Raw genomic sequence first — 25308 nt, 5'->3', positions numbered from 1 at the left:
CAATGCGCCATTCTTACAGATCAGCCAGGCATGGGCTCCATGGGGCTTCACCGTACTCCTCCATCTTTTCTACTTACACATCCAGCTCCTCCTCTCCTGGACTTCTAATGCTTGTAAAAAAATTTTATTTTATTTGTTTTTCATTTTTCTTATTTTATTTATTTTTATCAATTACTATTTTAAATACTTTAGTGAACCCAATGGGGGTCATTTACTAAGGGCCCGATTTGCGTTTTCCCGACGTGTTACCCGAATATTTCCGATTTGTGACGATTGTACCTGATTTGCCCCAGGATTTTGGTGCACGCGATCAGATTGTGGCGCATCGGCGCTGGCATGCACACGACGGAAATCGGGGGGCGTGGCTGAACGAAAACCCGACGTATTCGGAAAAACCGCCACATTTAAAAACTGAATATGTGTCGCTTGGGACGCGCTTACCTTCACCTGGTCCAGCTTGGTGTATTCCGGCGCGATCAGATGCATTTCAGCGCAGCAGCGCCACCTGGTGGACGGCGGAGGAACTACCATCATAAATCCCGGCCGGACCCGAATCCAGCGCAGAGAACGCGCCGCTGGATCGCGAATGGGCCAGGTAAGTAAATCTGCCCCATTATATTGCAGGGCAATTGTCCTGTTTAGTGATGAGTGACCATAAATGTGTCTGGATCCCTACCGATACATTAATGGCAGTGAGCGGACGTCTTGTTGTTTCCCATCGCGTCTTTAACCCCTTCACGTTATGGCCTGTTTTGTTTTCCGCCCCCATATCCAGATCGGACCTGTGTCACTTTGGACACGTTATCCGCTCCAGGTGGTTTTCTATGACACCTTGTACTTTAGTGTTGAATTTTGGTTGATACATTTTTTGTTTCTTTATGAATAAAATGGAAAATTTAAAATTGATACATTTAGAAACATATTTACAAAGTTTAAAATGTTCTGTTTTTTTTTTTACATTTCTAACACCAAAATTAGTTTAGAACTAAGAGGTAACACAGGTCTCTACAAGGTTTGCATCATTTTTAATGGTCTTTTTGTACTTTTTAGGATTTTAGACGGCTACAATTTTTACATCAATTTACCAGATTTTGATGAAGATTTCCTAAACCAGTTTTTTCAGTGACAAATTTAGTTGAAAAGGATATTTTGAAGGTGTTTACAGTAGAAACCCCCATAAATCAGCCCATATTCAAACCTGCACCCATCAAACTATTACCTAGACCATTGGTGGCGAACCTATGGCACGGGTGCCAGAGGTGGCATTCGGAGTCCTTTCTGTGGGCACTCAGGCTTTCACCCCAACATAGAGTTTGCCAGCTGGACTTAAGGTTTTCTCCTGTGATCCAATACAGTCCACGACGTGCCGAGCTCAGCGCTATTTGACTGCCAGGACTACAGGAGGAGCATGAAGTTATGGATAGAGATGGATTGTCATTGGAGCTCCTGCTCTGGGTCCCCTGATTCTTCCTCTTCAGGGGACCATGGGGGAGGGAAGCTACAATTCAAATTTCTACATCATCTTTCTAATGTTTCGGTGAACTCAAGACGCCAATACGATTAAAACCTGTGACCTGCTCCTCGCTATAGGTGTGACCTGCTCCCTGCTATAGGTGTGCTGGACTCTGACCTCTCCATCTCGGTGTGGTGTATGGGATTTCTGTAGCACCAGGGCACAGGCCGCTGTCTTGGGGATGTGCTGGACTCTGACCTCTCCATCTCGGTCTGTGGGATCTCTGTAGCCCCGGTGCACAGGCCTCTGTCCTGGGAATGTGCTGGACTCTGACCTCTCCATCTCTGTCTGTGGGATCTCTGTAGCACCCGGGCACAGGCCGCTGTCTTGGGGATGTGCTGGACTCTGACCTCTCCATCTCTGTCTGTGGGATCTCTGTAGCACCCGGGCACAGGCCGCTGTCCTGGGGATGTGCTGGACTCTGACCTCTCCATCTCGGTGTGTGGGATTTCTGTAGCACCGGGGCACAGGCCGCTGTCCTGGGGATGTGCTGGACTCTGACCTCTCCATCTCGGTGTGTGTGATTTCTGTAGCACGAGGGCACAGGCCGCTGTCCTGGGGATGTGCTGGACACTGACCTCTCCATCTCGGTCTGTGAGATCTCTGTAGCCCTGGTGTACAGGCCGCTGTCCTGGGGATGTGCTGGACTCTGACCTCTCCATCTCGGTCTGTGGGATCTCTGTAGCACCGGGGCACAGGCCACTGTCTTGGGGATGTGCTGGACTCTGACCTCTCCATCTCGGTCTGTGGGATCTCTGTAGCACCGGGGCACAGGCCACTGTCTTGGGGATGTGCTGGACTCTGACCTCTCCATCTCGGTCTGTGGGATCTCTGTAGCCCCAGGGCACAGGCCTCTGTCCTGGGAATGTGCTGGACTCTGACCTCTCCATCTCTGTCTGTGGGATCTCTGTAGCACCCGGGCACAGGCCGCTGTCTTGGGGATGTGCTGGACTCTGACCTCTCCATCTCGGTCTGTGGGATCTCTGTAGCCCCGGGGCACAGGCTGCTGTCCTGGGGATGTGCTGGACTCTGACCTCTCCATCTCGGTCTGTGGGATCTCTGTAGCACCGGGGCACAGGCCGCTGTCCAGGGGATGTGCTGGACTCTGACCTCTCCATCTCGGTCTGTGGGATCTCTGTAGCCCCGGGGCACAGGCTGCTGTCCTGGGGATGTGCTGGACTCTGACCTCTCCATCTCGGTCTGTGGGATTTCTGTAGCACCGGGGCACAGGCCGCTGTCCTGGGAATGTGCTGGACTCTGACCTCTCCATCTCGGTGTGCGGGATCTCTGTAGCACCGGGGCACATGCCGCTGTCCTGGGGATTTGCTGAACTCTGACCTCTCCATCTCGGTGTGTGGGATCTCTGTAGCACCAGGGCACAGGCCGCTGTCCTGGGGATGTGCTGGACTCTGACCTCTCCATCTCGGTCTGTGGGATCTCTGTAGCCCCGGGGCACAGGCCGCTGTCCTGGGAATGAGCTGGACTCTGACCTCTCCATCTAGGTCTGTGGGATCACTATAGCCCAGGGGCCACTGTCTTGGGGTTGTGCTGGACTCTGACCTCTCCATCTCGGTCTGTGGTATCTCTATAGCCCTGGGGCACAGGCTTCTGTCCTGGGGATGTGCTGGACTCTGACCTCTCCATCTCGGTCTGTGGGATCTCTGTATCCCCTGGGGCACAGGCCGCTGTCCTGGGGATGTGCTGGACTCTGACCTCTCCATCTCGGTCTGTGGGATCTCTGTAGCACTGGGGATGTGCTGGACTCTGACCTCTCCTTTTCACCATTTATTCAGTATCTTACTCGCTCTTGCCGCATCTCAGAAACATCTCCAGAATCCGCCCATTTCTTACAATTGAAAACTCTAAAATCAAAATTGTTGCTCCGATTCACTTTGGACGAGACTCCTGTAATTCCCTAATTATCATCTTCCACTCACTAAACTCTCTCCTCTACATTTTATTTTTATTGGAGCAGCCAGGCTTGTCGTTCAGTCGAAATACTACACAAATAACGGCAGTTTGTGCCAATCACTGCACTGGTTCCCTGTCTACTTCCAATTACATTATAAAATAATAACCCTTATCCACAAAGCTCTGCATAACGCTGCTCCTCCCTATCTCTCATCTCAGTCTATCGCCCTTCTCCATCTCTGTCTGTGGGATCTCTGTAGCACCCGGGCACAGGCCGCTGTCCTGGGGATGTGCTGGACTCTGACCTCTCCATCTCGGTGTGTGGGATTTCTGTAGCACCGGGGCACAGGCCGCTGTCCTGGGGATGTGCTGGACTCTGACCTCTCCATCTCGGTGTGTGTGATTTCTGTAGCACGAGGGCACAGGTCGCTGTCCTGGGGATGTGCTGGACTCTGACCTCTCCATCTCGGTCTGTGAGATCTCTGTAGCCCTGGGGCACAGGCCGCTGTGCTGGGGATGTGCTGGACTCTGACCTCTCCATCTCGGTCTGTGGGATCTCTGTAGCACCGGGGCACAGGCCACTGTCTTGGGGATGTGCTGGACTCTGACCTCTCCATCTCGGTCTGTGGGATCTCTGTAGCCCCGGGGTACAGGCCGCTGTCCTGGGGATGTGCTGGACTCTGACCTCTCCATCTCGGTCTGTGGGATTTCTGTATCCCCTGGGGCACAGGCCGCTGTCCTGGGGATGTGCTGGACTCTGACCTCTCCATCTCGGTCTGTGGGATCTCTGTAGCACTGGGGATGTGCTGGACTCTGACCTCTCCTTTTCACCATTTATTCAGTATCTTACTCGCTCTTGCCGCATCTCAGAAACATCTCCAGAATCCGCCCATTTCTTACAATTGAAAACTCTAAAATCAAAATTGTTGCTCCGATTCACTTTGGACGAGACTCCTGTAATTCCCTAATAATCATCTTCCACTCACTAAACTCTCTCCTCTACATTTTATTTTTATTGGAGCAGCCAGGCTTGTCGTTCAGTCGAAATACTACACAAATAACTGCAGTTTGTGCCAATCACTGCACTGGTTCCCTATCTACTTCCAATTACATTATAAAATAATAACCCTTATCCACAAAGCTCTGCATAACGCTGCTCCTCCCTATCTCTCATCTCAGTCTATCTCCCTTCCCGTGCTCTTCCACCTGCCAGTGATATTAGATTATTCTCTACCTTAATCTGAACCTCTCATGCTCATCTCCAGGATTTCTTCCGAGCTGCACCAATTTCCTGGAATGCCCTTCCCCGGACTCTCAGACTAACACCCACTCTCCAAAGCTTCAAACCTGCTCTTATATACCATCTCTTTAGGCAGATCTATAACGCTCTAACTCTAACCCAGATACCGAGCTCCAGACTCCTCTGCAGTAACGATTTTAGAAAATTGAATGAGGTATCTAAGTTTGATGCCTATCCCATGCCACGGGTGGACGAGCTTATAGAGAGACTAGGGAGAGCTCGGTACTTCACCACCTTGGATCTAACCAAAGGCTATTGGCAGGTACCCCTGACAGATAGGGCTAAAGAAAAGACAGCCTTTATCACCCCTGAGGGTCTTTTCCACTATGTTGTGTTACCGTTCGGGCTTCATGGGGCCCGACACCTTCCAGCAGTTAATGGACATAGTGTTAAAGCCACATAGGAGATGCGCCTCCGCCTATCTGGATGATATCATCATCTTCAGCCATGACTGGGAGAGTCACTTGGTCAAGGTACAGGCCGTAGTAAAGTCTCTGAGGGCAGCGACCTGACCGCAAACCCCAAGAAGTGTGCGCTGGGAATGGAGGAGACGCACTATTTGGGGTATGTGATCGGTCGAGGGATAGTTAAACCTCAGGTCAACAAGATCAACGCTATACAGGGTTGGCCTCAACCAGTGAGCACCAAACAAGTCAGGGTGTTCCTGGGCATTGTTGGGTACTACAGACGGTTTATACCAAACTTTGCCACAGTATCCGCTCCCCTGACAGACCTGCTGAAGGATAAAAGATCTGTCATGGTGCGGTGGAATGATAAGCAGAAGGGGCTTTCCAGGCATTGAAGTCTGCGTTGTGTGGATCCAGTCCTCATTACGCCAAACTTCAAGGGAGAGTTTATCGTGCAGACAGATGCGTCAGATGTAGGGCTGAGCAGGAAGAGGAACACCCCATTACCTACCTGAGCAGGAAGAGGAACACCCCATTACCTACCTGAGCAGGAAGAGGAACACCCCATTACCTACCTGAGCAGGAAGAGGAACACCCCATTACCTACCTGAGCAGGAAGCTCACGCCAGCAGAGTAGAATTACAGTATCGTAGAGAAGGAATGTCTGGCGATAAAGTGGGCATTAGAGTCCCTACGGTCCAACTTGCTGGGACGACGGTTCCGTCTCATAACTGACCACTCTCCTCTCACGTGGATGAGTAGAACTAAGGAGGAGAATGCCAGGGTCACTAGTTGTTTCTTGTCCCTCCAAAATTTCAGTTTCATGGTGGAGCACAGAGCCGGGAAGCTACAGGGCAATGCGGATGCCTTGTCCCGAACGCATTGCTTAATGTCAGGAGTTCGCCCCGGTGGGTCTGAACTGAGGGGGAGGGTATGTGAGAAAGTGGGAGGTGTTGTGTGGGAAAACCGCTATCTGTCCTACAGGCCGATAAAATGCAGGTAGTAAAAGCCCTGGATTTGTCTGCAGTAACCCAAGGGTTAATGCAGACATATAGTAAGCAGGAGAAGTCTGTTTGGTCCATGTTGGCCTCGCTAGCATAGACCCTTCTGTAATGTCCGTACTGGGCTGCTTATTATGGAGTAGGGGGAGGCTGGTAGTGGGACTCCTACTCCATCTGGGCTTCGGTCCTGGGTTTCTGTATAGCCCACAGGTGAAGGTCACAGGGGCGGGGCACAGGTGCAGGTCACAGACCTCGTTAGAGCCTGATTTAGTCTGCAGGCCAGAAGCAGTAGGAGAGGCACTACCTGGAGAGCTGAAGGCTGGACCGTGTTCACACAGCAAAGGTAACTGAGTGCCTCCTGTACTACTGCTGGCCAAGTATGAATTTGTGTTTTAACAAAGAAGTGTGAATAAGCACTTGATTTTGGACTTTAACCCTGCGTGTGTCCCTGCTTCCTGCACTGCTACAAGGCATCTACCAGAGCAATTCCCCACACCACATATAGATTGTGTCCTCACCTCATGTCTCCATCTCCCCTCCATATAGATTGTGTCCTCACCTCATGTCTCCATCTCCCCTCCATATACATTGGGGGAGATTTATCATTAAGTTTCTGAGGTAAAACTGGTCTAGTTGCCCATGGAAACCAATCAGAGCTCAGCTTGAATTTTATAAACAGCTGTGGTGAAATGAAAGCTGAGCTCTGATTGGTTGCCATGAGCAACCAGAACAGGTCTGCTCTAAAAGACTTTTGATAAATCTCCCCCATTGTGTCCTCACCTCGTGTCTCCATCTCCCCTCCATATAGATTGTGTCCTCACCTCGTGTCTCCATCTACCCTCCATATAGATTGTGTCCTCACCTCGTGTCTCCATCTCCCCTCCATATAGATTGTGTCCTCACCTCGTGTCTCCATCTACCCTCCGTATAGATTGTGTCCTCACCTCGTGTCTCCATCTCTCCTCCATATAGATTGTGTCCTCACCTCGTGTATCCATCTCCCCTCCATATAGATTGTGACCTCACCTCGTGTCTCCATCTCCCCTCCATATAGATTGTGTCCTCACCTCGTGTCTCCATCTCCCCTCCATATAGATTGTGTCTCCATCTCACCTCGTGTCTCCATCTCCCCTCCATATAGATTGTGTCCTCACCTCGTGTCTCCATCTACCCTCCATATAGATTGTGTCCTCACCTCGTGTCTCCATCCTCCCTCCATATAGATTGTGCCCTCACCTCGTGTCTCCATCTACCCTCCATATAGATTGTGTCCTCACCTCGTGTCTCCATCTACCCTCCATATAGATTGTGTCCTCACCTCGTGTCTCCATCTACCCTCCATATAGATTGTGTCCTCACCTCGTGTCTCCATCTACCCTCCATATAGATTGTGTCCTCACCTCGTGTCTCCATCTACCCTCCATATAGATTGTGTCCTCACCTCGTGTCTCCATCTACCCTCCATATAGATTGTGTCCTCACCTCGTGTCTCCATCTTCCCTCCATATAGATTGTGTCCTCACCTCGTGTCTCCATCCTCCCTCCATATAGATTGTGCCCTCACCTCGTGTCTCCATCTACCCTCCATATAGATTGTGTCCTCACCTCGTGTCTCCATCTCCCCTCCATATAGATTGTGTCCTCACCTCGTGTCTCCATCTCCCCTCCATATAGATTGTGTCCTCACCTCGTGTCTCCATCTACCCTCCATATAGATTGTGTCCTCACCTCGTGTCTCCATCTCCCCTCCATATAGATTGTGTCCTCACCTCGTGTCTCCATCTCCCCTCCATATAGATTGTGTCCTCACCTCGTGTCTCCATCTCCCCTCCATATAGATTGTGTCCTCACCTCGTGTCTCCATCTCCCCTCCATATAGATTGTGGCCTCACCTCGTGTCTCCATCTACCCTCCATATAGATTGTGTCCTCACCTCGTGTCTCCATCTCCCCTCCATATAGATTGTGTCCTCACCTCGTGTCTCCATCTCCCCTCCATATAGATTGTGTCCTCACCTCGTGTCTCCATCTACCCTCCATATAGATTGTGTCCTCACCTCGTGTCTCCATCTCCCCTCCATATAGATTGTGTCCTCGCCTGTGGAGTTCTCCTTCTACTTGTCTCAGATCTCTGTAATTTTTGGAATAAATCAAACATTCCTGTCACTCTCATAATCCACAAACCCTGGTGTTGACAGTATAATCAATTTCAGACCATGTATCAGTATTTGGGGTGAGGTTGTTCCCTTCCTTTGGTGGGGGGGGGGGGCTGTGTCAGATTATGCTGCGGAACTAAAAGGTCAAAGGTAGGTGATTGAACTCTGAGGTCAGTGATGTTCACAGGGAGATGAGGGCAAGTTCTAAACATCAGTTCTTCTCCATTGCAGGTCCTGGTCATCATCATTGGGGCTACACAGGTAAGAACCAGTCATCTGTATCTACAGAATCCTATCAGTATCTGATCTATAGTCCTGATCACTTATCAGCCTCATCCTATCAGTATCTGATCTATAGTCCTGATCACTTATCAGCCTCATCCTATCAGTATCTGATCTATAGACCTGATCACTTATCAGCCTCCTCCTATCAGTATCTGATCTATAGACCTGATCACTTATCAGCCTCCTCCTATCAGTATCTGATCTATAGTCCTGATCACTTATCAGCCTCATCCTATCAGTATCTGATCTATAGACCTGATCACTTATCAGCCTCATCCTATCAGTATCTGATCTATAGTCCTGATCACTTATCAGCCTCATCCTATCAGTATCTGATCTATAGTCCTGATCACTTATCAGCCTCATCCTATCAGTATCTGATCTATAGTCCTGATCACTTATCAGCCTCCTCCTATCAGTATCTGATCTATAGTCCTGATCACTTATCAGCCTCATCCTATCAGTATCTGATCTATAGACCTGATCACTTATCAGCCTCATCCTATCAGTATCTGATCTATAGTCCTGATCACTTATCAGCCTCATCCTATCAGTATCTGATCTATAGTCCTGATCACTTATCAGCCTCATCCTATCAGTATCTGATCTATAGTCCTGATCACTTATCAGCCTCCTCCTATCAGTATCTGATCTATAGTCCTGATCACTTATCAGCCTCATCCTATCAGTATCTGATCTATAGACCTGATCACTTATCAGCCTCATCCTATCAGTATCTGATCTATAGACCTGATCACTTATCAGCCTCATCCTATCAGTATCTGATCTATAGACCTGATCACTTATCAGCCTCCTCCTATCAGTATCTGATCTATAGTCCTGATCACTTATCAGCCTCATCCTATCAGTATCTGATCTATAGACCTGATCACTTATCAGCCTCATCCTATCAGTATCTGATCTATAGTCCTGATCACTTATCAGCCTCATCCTATCAGTATCTGATCTATAGACCTGATCACTTATCAGCCTCATCCTATCAGTATCTGATCTATAGTCCTGATCACTTATCAGCCTCCTCCTATCAGTATCTGATCTATAGTCCTGATCACTTATCAGCCTCATCCTATCAGTATCTGATCTATAGACCTGATCACTTATCAGCCTCATCCTATCAGTATCTGATCTATAGTCCTGATCACTTATCAGCCTCCTCCTATCAGTATCTGATCTATAGTCCTGATCACTTATCAGCCTCATCCTATCAGTATCTGATCTATAGACCTGATCACTTATCAGCCTCATCCTATCAGTATCTGATCTATAGTCCTGATCACTTATCAGCCTCATCCTATCAGTATCTGATCTATAGACCTGATCACTTATCAGCCTCATCCTATCAGTATCTGATCTATAGTCCTGATCACTTATCAGCCTCCTCCTATCAGTATCTGATCTATAGTCCTGATCACTTATCAGCCTCCTCCTATCAGTATCTGATCTATAGACCTGATCACTTATCAGCCTCATCCTATCAGTATCTGATCTATAGTCCTGATCACTTATCAGCCTCCTCCTATCAGTATCTGATCTATAGACCTGATCACTTATCAGCCTCATCCTATCAGTATCTGATCTATAGTCCTGATCACTTATCAGCCTCCTCCTATCAGTATCTGATCTATAGTCCTGATCACTTATCAGCCTCCTCCTATCAGTATCTGATCTATAGACCTGATCACTTATCAGCCTCCTCCTATCAGTATCTGATCTATAGTCCTGATCACTTATCAGCCTCATCCTATCAGTATCTGATCTATAGTCCTGATCACTTATCAGCCTCATCCTATCAGTATCTGATCTATAGTCCTGATCACTTATCAGCCTCCTCCTATCAGTATCTGATCTATAGACCTGATCACTTATCAGCCTCCTCCTATCAGTATCTGATCTATAGTCCTGATCACTTATCAGCCTCATCCTATCAGTATCTGATCTATAGTCCTGATCACTTATCAGCCTCCTCCTATCAGTATCTGATCTATAGTCCTGATCACTTATCAGCCTCATCCTATCAGTATCTGATCTATAGACCTGATCACTTATCAGCCTCATCCTATCAGTATCTGATCTATAGACCTGATCACTTATCAGCCTCATCCTATCAGTATCTGATCTATAGACCTGATCACTTATCAGCCTCCTCCTATCAGTATCTGATCTATAGTCCTGATCACTTATCAGCCTCATCCTATCAGTATCTGATCTATAGACCTGATCACTTATCAGCCTCATCCTATCAGTATCTGATCTATAGACCTGATCACTTATCAGCCTCCTCCTATCAGTATCTGATCTATAGACCTGATCACTTATCAGCCTCATCCTATCAGTATCTGATCTATAGTCCTGATCACTTATCAGCCTCATCCTATCAGTATCTGATCTATAGACCTGATCACTTATCAGCCTCATCCTATCAGTATCTGATCTATAGTCCTGATCACTTATCAGCCTCCTCCTATCAGTATCTGATCTATAGTCCTGATCACTTATCAGCCTCCTCCTATCAGTATCTGATCTATAGACCTGATCACTTATCAGCCTCATCCTATCAGTATCTGATCTATAGTCCTGATCACTTATCAGCCTCCTCCTATCAGTATCTGATCTATAGACCTGATCACTTATCAGCCTCATCCTATCAGTATCTGATCTATAGTCCTGATCACTTATCAGCCTCCTCCTATCAGTATCTGATCTATAGACCTGATCACTTATCAGCCTCATCCTATCAGTATCTGATCTATAGTCCTGATCACTTATCAGCCTCATCCTATCAGTATCTGATCTATAGTCCTGATCACTTATCAGCCTCATCCTATCAGTATCTGATCTATAGTCCTGATCACTTATCAGCCTCATCCTATCAGTATCTGATCTATAGTCCTGATCACTTATCAGCCTCCTCCTATCAGTATCTGATCTATAGACCTGATCACTTATCAGCCTCATCCTATCAGTATCTGATCTATAGTCCTGATCACTTATCAGCCTCATCCTATCAGTATCTGATCTATAGTCCTGATCACTTATCAGCCTCATCCTATCAGTATCTGATCTATAGACCTGATCACTTATCAGCCTCATCCTATCAGTATCTGATCTATAGTCCTGATCACTTATCAGCCTCATCCTATCAGTATCTGATCTATAGACCTGATCACTTATCAGCCTCATCCTATCAGTATCTGATCTATAGTCCTGATCACTTATCAGCTTCATCCTATCAGTATCTGATCTATAGACCTGATCACTTATCAGCCTCCTCCTATCAGTATCTGATCTATAGACCTGATCACTTATCAGCCTCCTCCTATCAGTATCTGATCTATAGTCCTGATCACTTATCAGCCTCCTCCTATCAGTATCTGATCTATAGACCTGATCACTTATCAGCCTCATGCTATCAGTATCTGATCTATAGTCCTGATCACTTATCAGCCTCATCCTATCAGTATCTGATCTATAGTCCTGATTACTTATCAGCCTCATCCTATCAGTATCTGATCTATAGTCCTGATCACTTATCAGCCTCATCCTATCAGTATCTGATCTATAGTCCTGATTACTTATCAGCCTCATCCTATCAGTATCTGATCTATAGTCCTGATCACTTATCAGCCTCATCCTATCAGTATCTGATCTATAGTCCTGATTACTTATCAGCCTCATCCTATCAGTATCTGATCTATAGTCCTGATTACTTATCAGCCTCATCCTATCAGTATCTGATCTATAGTCCTGATCACTTATCAGCCTCATCCTATCAGTATCTGATCTATAGTCCTGATCACTTATCAGCCTCCTCCTATCAGTATCTGATCTATAGTCCTGATCACTTATCAGCCTCCTCCTATCAGTATCTGATCTATAGTCCTGATCACTTATCAGCCTCATCCTATCAGTATCTGATCTATAGTCCTGATTACTTATCAGCCTCATCCTATCAGTATCTGATCTATAGTCCTGATCACTTATCAGCCTCATCCTATCAGTATCTGATCTATAGTCCTGATTACTTATCAGCCTCATCCTATCAGTATCTGATCTATAGTCCTGATTACTTATCAGCCTCATCCTATCAGTATCTGATCTATAGTCCTGATCACTTATCAGCCTCATCCTATCAGTATCTGATCTATAGTCCTGATCACTTATCAGCCTCATCCTATCAGTATCTGATCTATAGTCCTGATCACTTATCAGCCTCATCCTATCAGTATCTGATCTATAGACCTGATCACTTATCAGCCTCATGCTATCAGTATCTGATCTATAGTCCTGATCACTTATCAGCCTCATCCTATCAGTATCTGATCTATAGTCCTGATCACTTATCAGCCTCATCCTATCAGTATCTGATCTATAGTCCTGATCACTTATCAGCCTCATCCTATCAGTATCTGATCTATAGACCTGATCACTTATCAGCCTCATCCTATCAGTATCTGATCTATAGTCCTGATCACTTATCAGCCTCCTCCTATCAGTATCTGATCTATAGACCTGATCACTTATCAGCCTCCTCCTATCAGTATCTGATCTATAGTCCTGATCACTTATCAGCCTCATCCTATCAGTATCTGATCTATAGTCCTGATCACTTATCAGCCTCCTCCTATCAGTATCTGATCTATAGTCCTGATCACTTATCAGCCTCCTCCTATCAGTATCTGATCTATAGACCTGATCACTTATCAGCCTCATCCTATCAGTATCTGATCTATAGACCTGATCACTTATCAGCCTCATCCTATCAGTATCTGATCTATAGTCCTGATCACTTATCAGCCTCCTCCTATCAGTATCTGATCTATAGTCCTGATCACTTATCAGCCTCCTCCTATCAGTATCTGATCTATAGTCCTGATCACTTATCAGCCTCATCCTATCAGTATCTGATCTATAGACCTGATCACTTATCAGCCTCCTCCTATCAGTATCTGATCTATAGACCTGATCACTTATCAGCCTCATCCTATCAGTATCTGATCTATAGTCCTGATCACTTATCAGCCTCCTCCTATCAGTATCTGATCTATAGTCCTGATCACTTATCAGCCTCATCCTATCAGTATCTGATCTATAGACCTGATCACTTATCAGCCTCATCCTATCAGTATCTGATCTATAGACCTGATCACTTATCAGCCTCATCCTATCAGTATCTGATCTATAGTCCTGATCACTTATCAGCTTCATCCTATCAGTATCTGTTCTATAGACCTGATCACTTATCAGTCTCCTCCTATCAGTATCTGATCTATAGTCCTGATCACTTATCAGCCTCCTCCTATCAGTATCTGATCTATAGTCCTGATCACTTATCAGCCTCCTCCTATCAGTGTCTGATCTATAGTCCTGATCACTTATCAGCCTCCTCCTATCAGTATCTGATCTATAGTCCTGATCACTTATCAGCCTCATCCTATCAGTATCTGATCTATAGTCCTGATCACCTATCAGCCTCCTCCTATCAGTATCTGATCTATACACCTGATCACCTATCAGCCTCATCCTATCAGTATCTGATCTATAGTCCTGATCACCTATCAGCCTCCTCCTATCAGTATCTGATCTATAATCCTGATCACTTATCAGCCTCCTCCTATCAGTATCTGATCTATAATCCTGATCACTTATCAGCCTCCTCCTATCAGTATCTGATCTATAGTCCTGATCACTTATCAGCCTCATCCTATCGGTATCTGATCTATAGACCTGATCACTTATCAGCCTCCTCCTATCAGTATCTGATCTATAGACCTGATCACTTATCAGCCTCCTCCTATCAGTATCTGATCTATAGACCTGATCACTTATCAGTAGTTTTGATTGGTGTCCGTGTTCTCTTCATGTAACAGATGTTCTGGATTGGGATAAGGAATTTCCGGAGTGCGGTGGGAGGGCTCAGTCGCCTATTAATGTGATCACCCTAGATGCCGCCTTTGACCCTCATCTCAGACCCATCCAGCTCTCCGGCTACAACCTAACCTCTGCAGAAACCTTAAAGTTGGAGAATAACAAACATACAGGTGACCGTCCAATCCGATGACAGACACGTGTGTCCTCCTCCTGCTCTGTTGCTCTTCAGCACTCCTCCTCCTGTTCTGTTGCTCTTCAGCACTCCTCCTCCTGCTCTGTTGCTCTTCAGCACTCCTCCTCCTGCTCTGTTGCTCTTCAGCACTCCTCCTCCTGTTCTGTTGCTCTTCAGCACTCCTCCTCCTGCTCTGTTGCTCTTCAGCACTCCTCCTCCTGCTCTGTTGCTCTTCAGCACTCCCTCCTTCATTCTGTTGCTCGCAGCATTCCCACTTGCTGTGCTCTTGTTCCTTTGCCCCCCCTCTCTGTTGCTCCTCAGCACTCCCACTTCCTGCTCTTGTTTCTTTTCTGCAGTTCCCCACACTCTGTTGCTTCTCACCACCCCATCCTCCCTTTATGATGCTATAAAGCAATTGCCCGTTTTGTCGCCCCTCAGCACTCCCATCCTGCTCTGTTGCTCTTCAGCACTCCCTCTTCCACTCTGTTGCATCTCTGCACACCCACCTCTCTCTCTGTCGCTTCTTAGCTCACACTCCTCCCACTCTTTTGCTCCTCAGCACTCCCTCCTCCCCCTCCCTCCTTTTTGCTCCTCATTACTTCTCCCTACCCCTTGTTTGCTCCTCGGAACGCCCACTCTATTGTTCCATAGCTTACCTTTCTCCTTGGCACTCTCCTCCTACTCTGTTGCTCCTAAGCGCTCTCTCCTCCCGATATGTTGGTCCTTTGCATTCCCCCTTCCAATTTGTTTCCCTGCAGTGCTCCCCCTTCTGCTTCATTGCTCCTCAGCTCTCCCTCCTTCTGCTCTGCTCCTCTTCTGCTCTCCCCTTATGCTTTTTTACTCCTCAGCACTCTTTCCTTCGGCTCTGTTGCTCTTCAGCACTGCTCCTCCCGCTTTGTTGCTTCTCAGCACTCCCCTCAGTCTATTGATACTCAGCTTTCCCCCATTCCACTTGGTTGCTCTTTAGCACTGTCTTCTCCTTCTCTGCTGCTCTTCAGACCTCTCCCCCACCCTGTTGTTCCATGGCAATCCCTCCTCCCACATTCTGTTGCTTTTCAGCAATCCTCCGCATTCCCACCTTCCTCTCTATTGCCTCTTAGCTCTCTCTTCCCACTCTGTTGCTCCTTAGCCCACCCTCCTACTGCTCTGTTGTTCCTCAGCTCACCTTCCTCCTGCTTTGCTGCTCTTCAGCAATCTTCTCCTGCTCACTTGCCCCTCTGCACTCCCTCCTCCAGCTCTGTTGCTCCAAAGCATTTCCCCCTCACATTCTATTGCTCCTCAGCACTCCCCTGCCCTGCTCTATTGCTCCTCAGCACTCCCCTGCCCTGCTCTGTTGCTCCTCAGGACTCCCGCTCTCCCACTGAATTGCTCCCCAATACCCTGTGTCTCCCTGGTCTGTTTCTCCTCACTCTGCTGTACTCAGTCCTCGGTGACCTGTGATATTAGTGGGTCCTGCTGGAGATCACCCCCCATCATCAGCAGGTCTTTATATGTTGTGGTCGTTCGTTTTTCTTGACATCCATCTCCGTGTCTTGGCTGGCAGTGGTTCTGAAGTTACCTGATACCATGAAGATAGTTGGAGGTCTCCCGCAGATTTACCAAGCAGCACAGCTCCATTTCCACTGGGGATCAGCGGGTGCCCCGGGGTCCGAACACACGGTCAATGGAAGGCGATTCCCCGGAGAGGTGAGAGCTTCACATACAAAATTAGATGTTGTCATCATCATCATCACGTGGCTCCTCCACGCCTCAGCTCAAAAGACCGGCAGACCAGGGAAGACTTACCCAGGAGACCCCCAAGAAAGGAGACTAAGAGACCACAGACCACCTGGCGTTACATGCTTTATACTATAACACTGGCCCAATGCCCCTCTGACATCACAACGCCCTATTATGTCATTATATTGCCCCTCTATGACATCACAACGCCCTATTATGTCATTATATTGCCCCTCTATGACATCACAACGCCCTATTGTCATTATATTGCCCCTCTATGACATCACAACGCCCTATTATGTCATTATATTGCCCCTCTATGACATCACATCTGTGTTATATAATCAGGATGTTCATGATGACATCATAATTCCACTTTGTGACATCCAGGGCCGGACTGGACCACCAGGGAAAGGGTCCAAAAGAATCAGCAGAAGACAAACCATTTTGATAGGATTAGAGCGTCACTAAGATTCTTCTTATATTCTGGACTGTTACATCTGATTAATGCGGATTATATAAATGGAGGGAGGGCCCATCCTTTACCCTCATGTGTCAGATGGGGGTCTCCAGGGGATTCTATACATCATTTCTATAGGTCCTGTGCTGCCCCTCTACCTCCTCTCTCCATAGATCCATGTGTCTCCTATAGGTCCTGCCCCCCCTGTGCTGCCCCTGTACCTCCTCTCTCCATAGATCCATGTGTCTCCTATAGGTCCTGCCCCCCTGTGCTGCCCCTCTACCTCCTCTCTCCATAGATCCATGTGTCTCCTATAGGTCCTGCCCCCCCTGTGCTGCCCCTGTACCTCCTCTCTCTCCTTAGATCCATGTGTCTCCTATAGGTCCTGCCCCCCCTGTGCTGCCCCTGTACCTCCTCTCTCCATAGATCCATGTGTCTCCTATAGGTCCTGCCCCCCCTGTGCTGCCCCTCTACCTCCTCTCTCCATAGATCCATGTGTCTCCTATAGGTCCTGCCCCCCTGTGCTGCCCCTGTACCTCCTCTCTCCTTAGGTCCTGCCCCCCCCCCCCCTGTGCTGCCCCTGTACCTCCTCTCTCTCCTTAGATCCATGTGTCTCCTATAGGTCCTGCCCCCCTGTGCTGCCCCTGTACCTCCTCTCTCTCCTCAGATCCATGTGTCTCCTATAGGTCCTGCCCCCCTGTGCTGCCCCTGTACCTGCTCTCTCTCCTGAGATCCATGTGTCTCCTATAGGTCCTGCCCCCCCTGTGCTGCCCCTGTACCACCTCTCTCTCCTCAGATCCATGTGTCTCCTATAGGTCCTGCCCCCCTGTGCTGCCCCTGTACCTCCTCTCTCTCCATAGATCCATGTCTCCTATAGGTCCTGCCCCCCTGTGCTGCCCCTGTACCTCCTCTCTCTCCTTATATCCATGTGTCTCCTATAGGTCCTGCCCCCTGTGCTGCCCCTGTACCTCCTCTCTCTCCTTATATCCATGTGTCTCCTATAGGTCCTGCCCCCCTGTGCTGCCCCTGTACCTCCTCTCTCTCCTTAGATCCATGTGTCTCCTATAGGTCCTGCCCCCCCTGTGCTGTCCCTGTACCTCCTCTCTCTCCTTATATCCATGTGTCTCCTATAGGTCCTGCCCCCCTGTGCTGCCCCTGTACCTCCTCTCTCTCCTTAGATCCATGTGTCTCCTATAGGTCCTGCCCCCCCCCCTGTGCTGTCCCTGTACCTCCTCTCTCTCCTCAGATCCATGTGTCTCCTATAGGTCCTGCCGCCCCCCTGTGCTGCCCCTGTACCTCCTCTCTCCATAGATCCATGTGTCTCCTATAGGTCCTGCCCCCCTGTGCTGCCCCTGTACCTCCTCTCTCTCCTTAGATCCATGTGTCTCCTATAGGTCCTGCCCCCCCTGTGCTGCCCCTGTACCTCCTCTCTCCTTAGATCCATGTGTCTCCTATAGGTCCTGCCGCCCCCTGTGCTGCCCCTGTACCTCCTCTCTCCTTAGATCCATGTGTCTCCTATAGGTCCTGCCCCCCCTGTGCTGCCCCTGTACCTCCTCTCTCCTTAGATCCATGTGTCTCCTATAGGTCCTGCCCCCCCTGTGCTGCCCCTGTACCTCCTCTCTTTCCTCAGATCCATGTGTCTCCTATAGGTCCTGCCCCCCCCCTGTGCTGCCCCTGTACCTCCTCTCTCTCCTCAGATCCATGTGTCTCCTATAGGTCCTGCCCCCCTGTGCTGCCCCTGTACCTCCTCTCCATGTGTCTCCTATAGGTCCTGCCCCCCTGTGCTGCCCCTGTACCTCCTCTCTCTCCTTATATCCATGTGTCTCCTATAGGTCCTGCCGCCCCCCTGTGCTGCCCCTGTACCTCCTCTCTCCATAGATCCATGTGTCTCCTATAGGTCCTGCCCCCCTGTGCTCCCCCTGTACCTCCTCTCTCTCCTTAGATCCATGTGTCTCCTATAGGTCCTGCCCCCCCTGTGCTGCCCCTGTACCTCCTCTCTCCTTAGATCCATGTGTCTCCTATAGGTCCTGCCGCCCCCCTGTGCTGCCCCTGTACCTCCTCTCTCCTTAGATCCATGTGTCTCCTATAGGTCCTGCCGCCCCCCTGTGCTGCCCCTGTACCTCCTCTCTCCATAGATCCATGTGTCTCCTATAGGTCCTGCCCCCCTGTGCTGCCCCTGTACCTCCTCTCTCCTTAGATCCATGTTTCTCCTATAGGTCCTGCCCCCCTGTGCTGCCCCTGTACCTCCTCTCTCTCCTCAGATCCATGTGTCTCCTATAGGTCCTGCCGCCCCCCTGTGCTGCCCCTGTACCTCCTCTCTCCTCAGATCCATGTGTCTCCTATAGGTCCTGCCGCCCCCCTGTGCTGCCCCTGTACCTCCTCTCTCCTCAGATCCATGTGTCTCCTATAGGTCCTGCCCCCCTGTGCTGCCCCTGTACCTCCTCTCTCTCCTCAGATCCATGTGTCTCCTATAGGTCCTGCCCCCCTGTGCTGCCCCTGTACCTCCTCTCTCTCCTCAGATCCATGTGTCTCCTATAGGTCCTGCCCCCCCCTGTGCTGCCCCTGTACCTCCTCTCTTTCCTCAGATCCATGTGTCTCCTATAGGTCCTGCCCCCCTTTGCTGCCCCTGTACCTCCTCTCCATGTGTCTCCTATAGGTCCTGCCCCCCTGTGCTGCCCCTGTACCTCCTCTCCATGTGTCTCCTATAGGTCCTGCCCCCCCTGTGCTGCCCCTGTACCTCCTCTCTCTCTCCTTAGATCCATGTGTCTCCTATAGGTCCTGCCCCCCCTGTGCTGCCCCTGTACCTCCTCTCTCTCCTTATATCCATGTGTCTCCTATAGGTCCTGCCCCCCTGTGCTGCCCCTGTACCTCCTCTCTCCTTAGATCCATGTGTCTCCTATAGGTCCTGCCCCCCTGTGCTGCCCCTGTACCTCCTCTCTCTCCATAGATCCATGTGTCTCCTATAGGTCCTGCCCCCCTGTGCTGTCCCTGTACCTCCTCTCTCTCCTTAGATCCATATGTCTCCTATAGGTCCTGCCCCCCCCTGTGCTATCCCTGTACCTCCTCTCTCTCCTTAGATCCATGTGTCTCCTATAGGTCCTGCCCCCCTGTGCTGCCCCTGTACCTCCTCTCTCCTCAGATCCATGTGTCTCCTATAGGTCCTGCCCCCCTGTGCTGCCCCTGTACCTCCTCTCTCTCCTTAGATCCATGTGTCTCCTATAGGTCCCCCCCTGTGCTGCTCCTGTACCTCCTCTCTCCTTAGATCCATGTGTCTCCTATAGGTCCTGCCCCCCTGTGCTGCCCCTGTACCTCCTCTCTCTCCTTAGATCCATGTGTCTCCTATAGGTCCTGCCCCCCCTGTGCTGCCCCTGTACCTCCTCTCTCCTCAGATCCATGTGTCTCCTATAGGTCCTGCCCCCCCTGTGCTGCCCCTGTACCTCCTCTCTCCTTATATCCATGTGTCTCCTATAGGTCCTGCCCCCCTGTGCTGCCCCTGTACCTCCTCTCTCTCCTTAGATCCATGTGTCTCCTATAGGTCCTGCCCCCCCCCCCCCTGTGCTGCCCCTGTACCTCCTCTCTCTCCTCAGATCCATGTGTCTCCTATAGGTCCTGCCGCCCCCCTGTGCTGCCCCTGTACCTCCTCTCTCCATAGATCCATGTGTCTCCTATAGGTCCTGCCGCCCCCCTGTGCTGCCCCTGTACCTCCTCTCTCCATAGATCCATGTGTCTCCTATAGGTCCTGCCCCCCCTGTGCTGCCCCTGTACCTCCTCTCTCTCCATAGATCCATGTGTCTCCTATAGGTCCTGCCCCCCCTGTGCTGTCCCTGTACCTCCTCTCTCTCCTTAGATCCATGTGTCTCCTATAGGTCCTGCCCCCCTGTGCTGCCCCTGTACCTCCTCTCTCCATAGATCCATGTGTCTCCTATAGGTCCTGCCCCCCCTGTGCTGCCCCTGTACCTCCTCTCTCCTTAGATCCATGTGTCTCCTATAGGTCCTGCCCCCCTGTGCTGCCCCTGTACCTCCTCTCTCTCCATAGATCCATGTGTCTCCTATAGGTCCTGCCCCCCCTGTGCTGCCCCTGTACCTCCTCTCTCCATAGATCCATGTGTCTCCTATAGGTCCTGCCGCCCCCCTGTGCTGCCCCTGTACCTCCTCTCTCCTTAGATCCATGTGTCTCCTATAGGTCCTGCCCCCCCTGTGCTGCCCCTGTACCTCCTCTCTCCTTAGATCCATGTGTCTCCTATAGGTCCTGCCCCCCCCTGTGCTGCCCCTGTACCTCCTCTCTCTCCTCAGATCCATGTGTCTCCTATAGGTCCTGCCCCCCTGTGCTGCCCCTGTACCTCCTCTCCATGTGTCTCCTATAGGTCCTGCCCCCCTGTGCTGCCCCTGTACCTCCTCTCTCTCCTCAGATCCATGTGTCTCCTATAGGTCCTGCCCCCCCCTGTGCTGCCCCTGTACCTCCTCTCTCTCCTCAGATCCATGTGTCTCCTATAGGTCCTGCCCCCCTGTGCTGCCCCTGTACCTCCTCTCCATGTGTCTCCTATAGGTCCTGCCCCCCTGTGCTGCCCCTGTACCTCCTCTCTCTCCTCAGATCCATGTGTCTCCTATAGGTCCTGCCGCCCCCCTGTGCTGCCCCTGTACCTCCTCTCTCCTTAGATCCATGTGTCTCCTATAGGTCCTGCCCCCCCTGTGCTGCCCCTGTACCTCCTCTCTCCTTAGATCCATGTGTCTCCTATAGGTCCTGCCCCCCTGTGCTGTCCCTGTACCTCCTCTCTCTCCTTAGATCCATATGTCTCCTATAGGTCCTGCCCCCCCTGTGCTATCCCTGTACCTCCTCTCTCTCCTTAGATCCATGTGTCTCCTATAGGTCCTGCCCCCCTGTGCTGCCCCTGTACCTCCTCTCTCCTCAGATCCATGTGTCTCCTATAGGTCCTGCCCCCCTGTGCTGCCCCTGTACCTCCTCTCTCTCTCCTTAGATCCATGTGTCTCCTATAGGTCCTGCCCCCCCCTGTGCTGCCCCTGTACCTCCTCTCTCTCTCCTTAGATCCATGTGTCTCCTATAGGTCCTGCTCCCCTGTGCTGCCCCTGTACCTCCTCTCTCCTTAGATCCATGTGTCTCCTATAGGTCCTGCCCCCCTGTGCTGCCCCTGTACCTCCTCTCTCCTTAGATCCATGTGTCTCCTATAGGTCCTGCCCCCCTGTGCTGCCCCTGTACCTCCTCTCTCTCCATAGATCCATGTGTCTCCTATAGGTCCTGCCCCCCTGTGCTGTCCCTGTACCTCCTCTCTCTCCTTAGATCCATATGTCTCCTATAGGTCCTGCCCCCCCTGTGCTATCCCTGTACCTCCTCTCTCTCCTTAGATCCATGTGTCTCCTATAGGTCCTGCCCCCCTGTGCTGCCCCTGTACCTCCTCTCTCCTCAGATCCATGTGTCTCCTATAGGTCCTGCCCCCCTGTGCTGCCCCTGTACCTCCTCTCTCTCCTTAGATCCATGTGTCTCCTATAGGTGCTGCCCCTGTACCTCCTCTCTCTCCTCAGATCCATGTGTCTCCTATAGGTCCTGCCCCCCTGTGCTGCCCCTGTACCTCCTCTCTCTCCTCAGATCCATGTGTCTCCTATAGGTCCTGCCCCTCTGTGCTGCTCCTGTACCTCCTCTCTCCTTAGATCCATGTGTCTCCTATAGGTCCTGCCCCCCTGTGCTGCCCCTGTACCTCCTCTCTCTCCATAGATCCATGTGTCTCCTATAGGTCCTGCCCCCCTGTGCTGTCCCTGTACCTCCTCTCTCTCCTCAGATCCATGTGTCTCCTATAGGTCCTGCCCCCCCTGTGCTGCCCCTGTACCTCCTCTCTCTCTCCTTAGATCCATGTGTCTCCTATAGGTCCTGCCCCCCTGTGCTGCTCCTGTACCTCCTCTCTCCTTAGATCCATGTGTCTCCTATAGGTCCTGCCCCCCTGTGCTGCTCCTGTACCTCCTCTCTCCTTAGATCCATGTGTCTCCTATAGGTCCTGCCCCCCTGTGCTGCCCCTGTACCTCCTCTCTCTCCATAGATCCATGTGTCTCCTATAGGTCCTGCCCCCCTGTGCTGCCCCTGTACCTCCTCTCTCTCCATAGATCCATGTGTCTCCTATAGGTCCTGCCCCCCCCCCTGTGCTGCCCCTGTACCTCCTCTCTCTCCTTAGATCCATGTGTCTCCTATAGGTCCTGCCCCCCCCTGTGCTGCCCCTGTACCTCCTCTTTCCTTAGATCCATGTGTCTCCTATAGGTCCTGCCCCCCTGTGCTGCCCCTGTACCTCCTCTCTCTCCTTAGATCCATGTGTCTCCTATAGGTCCTGCCCCCCCTGTGCTGTCCCTGTACCTCCTCTCTCTCCTTAGATCCCTGTGTCTCCTATAGGTCCTGCCCCCCCTGTGCTGCCCCTGTACCTCCTCTCTCTCCTTAGATCCATGTGTCTCCTATAGGTCCTGCCCCCCTGTGCTGCCCCTGTACCTCCTCTCTCTCCTTAGATCCATGTGTCTCCTATAGGTCCTGCCCCCCCCTGTGCTGTCCCTGTACCTCCTCTCTCTCCTTAGATCCATGTGTCTCCTATAGGTCCTGCCCCCCCCTGTGCTGCCCCTGTACCTCCTCTCTCTCCTTAGATCCATGTGTCTCCTATAGGTCCTGCCCCCCCTGTGCTGCCCCTGTACCTCCTCTCTCTCCTCAGATCCATGTGTCTCCTATAGGTCCTGCCCCCCTGTGCTGCCCCTGTACCTCCTCTCTCCTTAGATCCATGTGTCTCCTATAGGTCCTCCCCCCCTGTGCTGCCCCTGTACCTCCTCTCTCCTTAGATCCATGTGTCTCCTATAGGTCCTGCCCCCCTGTGCTGCCCCTGTACCTCCTCTCTCCTTAGATCCATGTGTCTCCTATAGGTCCTGCCCCCCCCTGTGCTGCCCCTGTACCTCCTCTCTCTCTCCTTAGATCCATGTGTCTCCTATAGGTCCTGCCCCCCCCCCCTGTGCTGCCCCTGTACCTCCTCTCTCTCTCCTTAGATCCATGTGTCTCCTATAGGTCCTGCCCCCCTGTGCTGCCCCTGTACCTCCTCTCTCTCCTTAGATCCATGTGTCTCCTATAGGTCCTGCCCCCCCTGTGCTGTCCCTGTACCTCCTCTCTCCATAGATCCATGTGTCTCCTATAGGTCCTGCCCCCCCTGTGCTGTCCCTGTACCTCCTCTCTCCATAGATCCATGTGTCTCCTATAGGTCCTGCCCCCCTGTGCTGCCCCTGTACCTCCTCTCTCTCCTTAGATCCATGTGTCTCCTATAGGTCCTGCCCCCCTGTGCTGCCCCTGTACCTCCTCTCTCTCCTTAGATCCATGTGTCTCCTATAGGTCCTGCCCCCCCTGTGCTGTCCCTGTACCTCCTCTCTCCATAGATCCATGTGTCTCCTATAGGTCCTGCCCCCCTGTGCTGCCCCTGTACCTCCTCTCTCTCCTTAGATCCATGTGTCTCCTATAGGTCCTGCCCCCCTGTGCTGCCCCTGTACCTCCTCTCTCTCCTTAGATCCATGTGTCTCCTATAGGTCCTGCCCCCCCCTGTGCTGCCCCTGTAGCTATTCTCTCCATAGATCCATGTGTCTCCTATAGGTCCTGCCCCCCTGTGCTGCCCCTGTACCTCCTCTCTCTCCATAGATCCATGTGTCTCCTATAGGTCCTGCCCCCCTGTGCTGCCCCTGTACCTCCTCTCTCTCCTCAGATCCATGTGTCTCCTATAGGTCCTGCCCCCCTGTGCTGCCCCTGTACCTCCTCTCCATGTGTCTCCTATAGGTCCTGCCCCCCTGTGCTGCCCCTGTACCTCCTCTCTCCATAGATCCATGTGTCTCCAATAGGTCCTGCCCCCCTGTGCTGCCCCTGTACCTCCTCTCTCTCCTTAGATCCATGTGTCTCCAATAGGTCCTGCCCCCCCCTGTGCTGCCCCTGTACCTCCTCTCTCTCGTTAGATCCATGTGTCTCCTATAGGTCCTGCCCCCCCTGTGATGTCCCTGTACCTCCTCTCTCTCTCCTTAGATCCATGTGTCTCCTATAGGTCCTGCCCCCCTGTGCTGCCCCTGTACCTCCTCTCTCTCCTCAGATCCATGTGTCTCCTATAGGTCCTGCCCCCCCTGTGCTGTCCCTGTACCTTCTCTCTCTCCTTAGATCCATGTGTCTCCTATAGGTCCTGCCCCCCCCCCTGTGCTGCCCTTGTACCTCCTCTCTCTCCTCAGATCCATGTGTCTCCTATAGGTCCTGCCCCCCTGTGCTGCCCCTGTACCTCCTCTCTCCTTAGATCCATGTGTCTCCTATAGGTCCTGCCCCCCTGTGCTGCCCCTGTACCTCCTCTCTCTCCATAGATCCATGTGTCTCCTATAGGTCCTGCCCCCCTGTGCTGTCCCTGTACCTCCTCTCTCTCCTTAGATCCATGTGTCTCCTATAGGTCCTGCCCCCCTGTGCTGCCCCTGTACCTCCTCTCTCCTCAGATCCATGTGTCT

General features: G+C 50.9%; 1 protein-coding gene across 1 annotated transcript in view; it reads left to right on the top strand.

Annotated features, from left to right (window-relative positions):
• LOC140106883 (carbonic anhydrase 9-like) overlaps positions 1-25308 on the top strand; it is a 178607-nt gene that overhangs the window by 49902 nt on the left and 103397 nt on the right. The window contains exons 2-4 of the mRNA XM_072131507.1: positions 8519-8548; positions 14461-14631; positions 16177-16319. Of these exons, the coding sequence (XP_071987608.1) occupies positions 8519-8548; positions 14461-14631; positions 16177-16319 (344 nt within the window). The remainder of the gene's footprint in view (positions 1-8518; positions 8549-14460; positions 14632-16176; positions 16320-25308) is intronic.

This window comes from Engystomops pustulosus, unplaced genomic scaffold, assembly GCF_040894005.1.
Source record: "Engystomops pustulosus unplaced genomic scaffold, aEngPut4.maternal MAT_SCAFFOLD_59, whole genome shotgun sequence".
NCBI lineage: Eukaryota > Metazoa > Chordata > Amphibia > Anura > Leptodactylidae > Engystomops > Engystomops pustulosus.
Note: the sequence above shows the minus strand (reverse complement) of the source record. Positions and strands in the feature narration are given on the sequence as shown.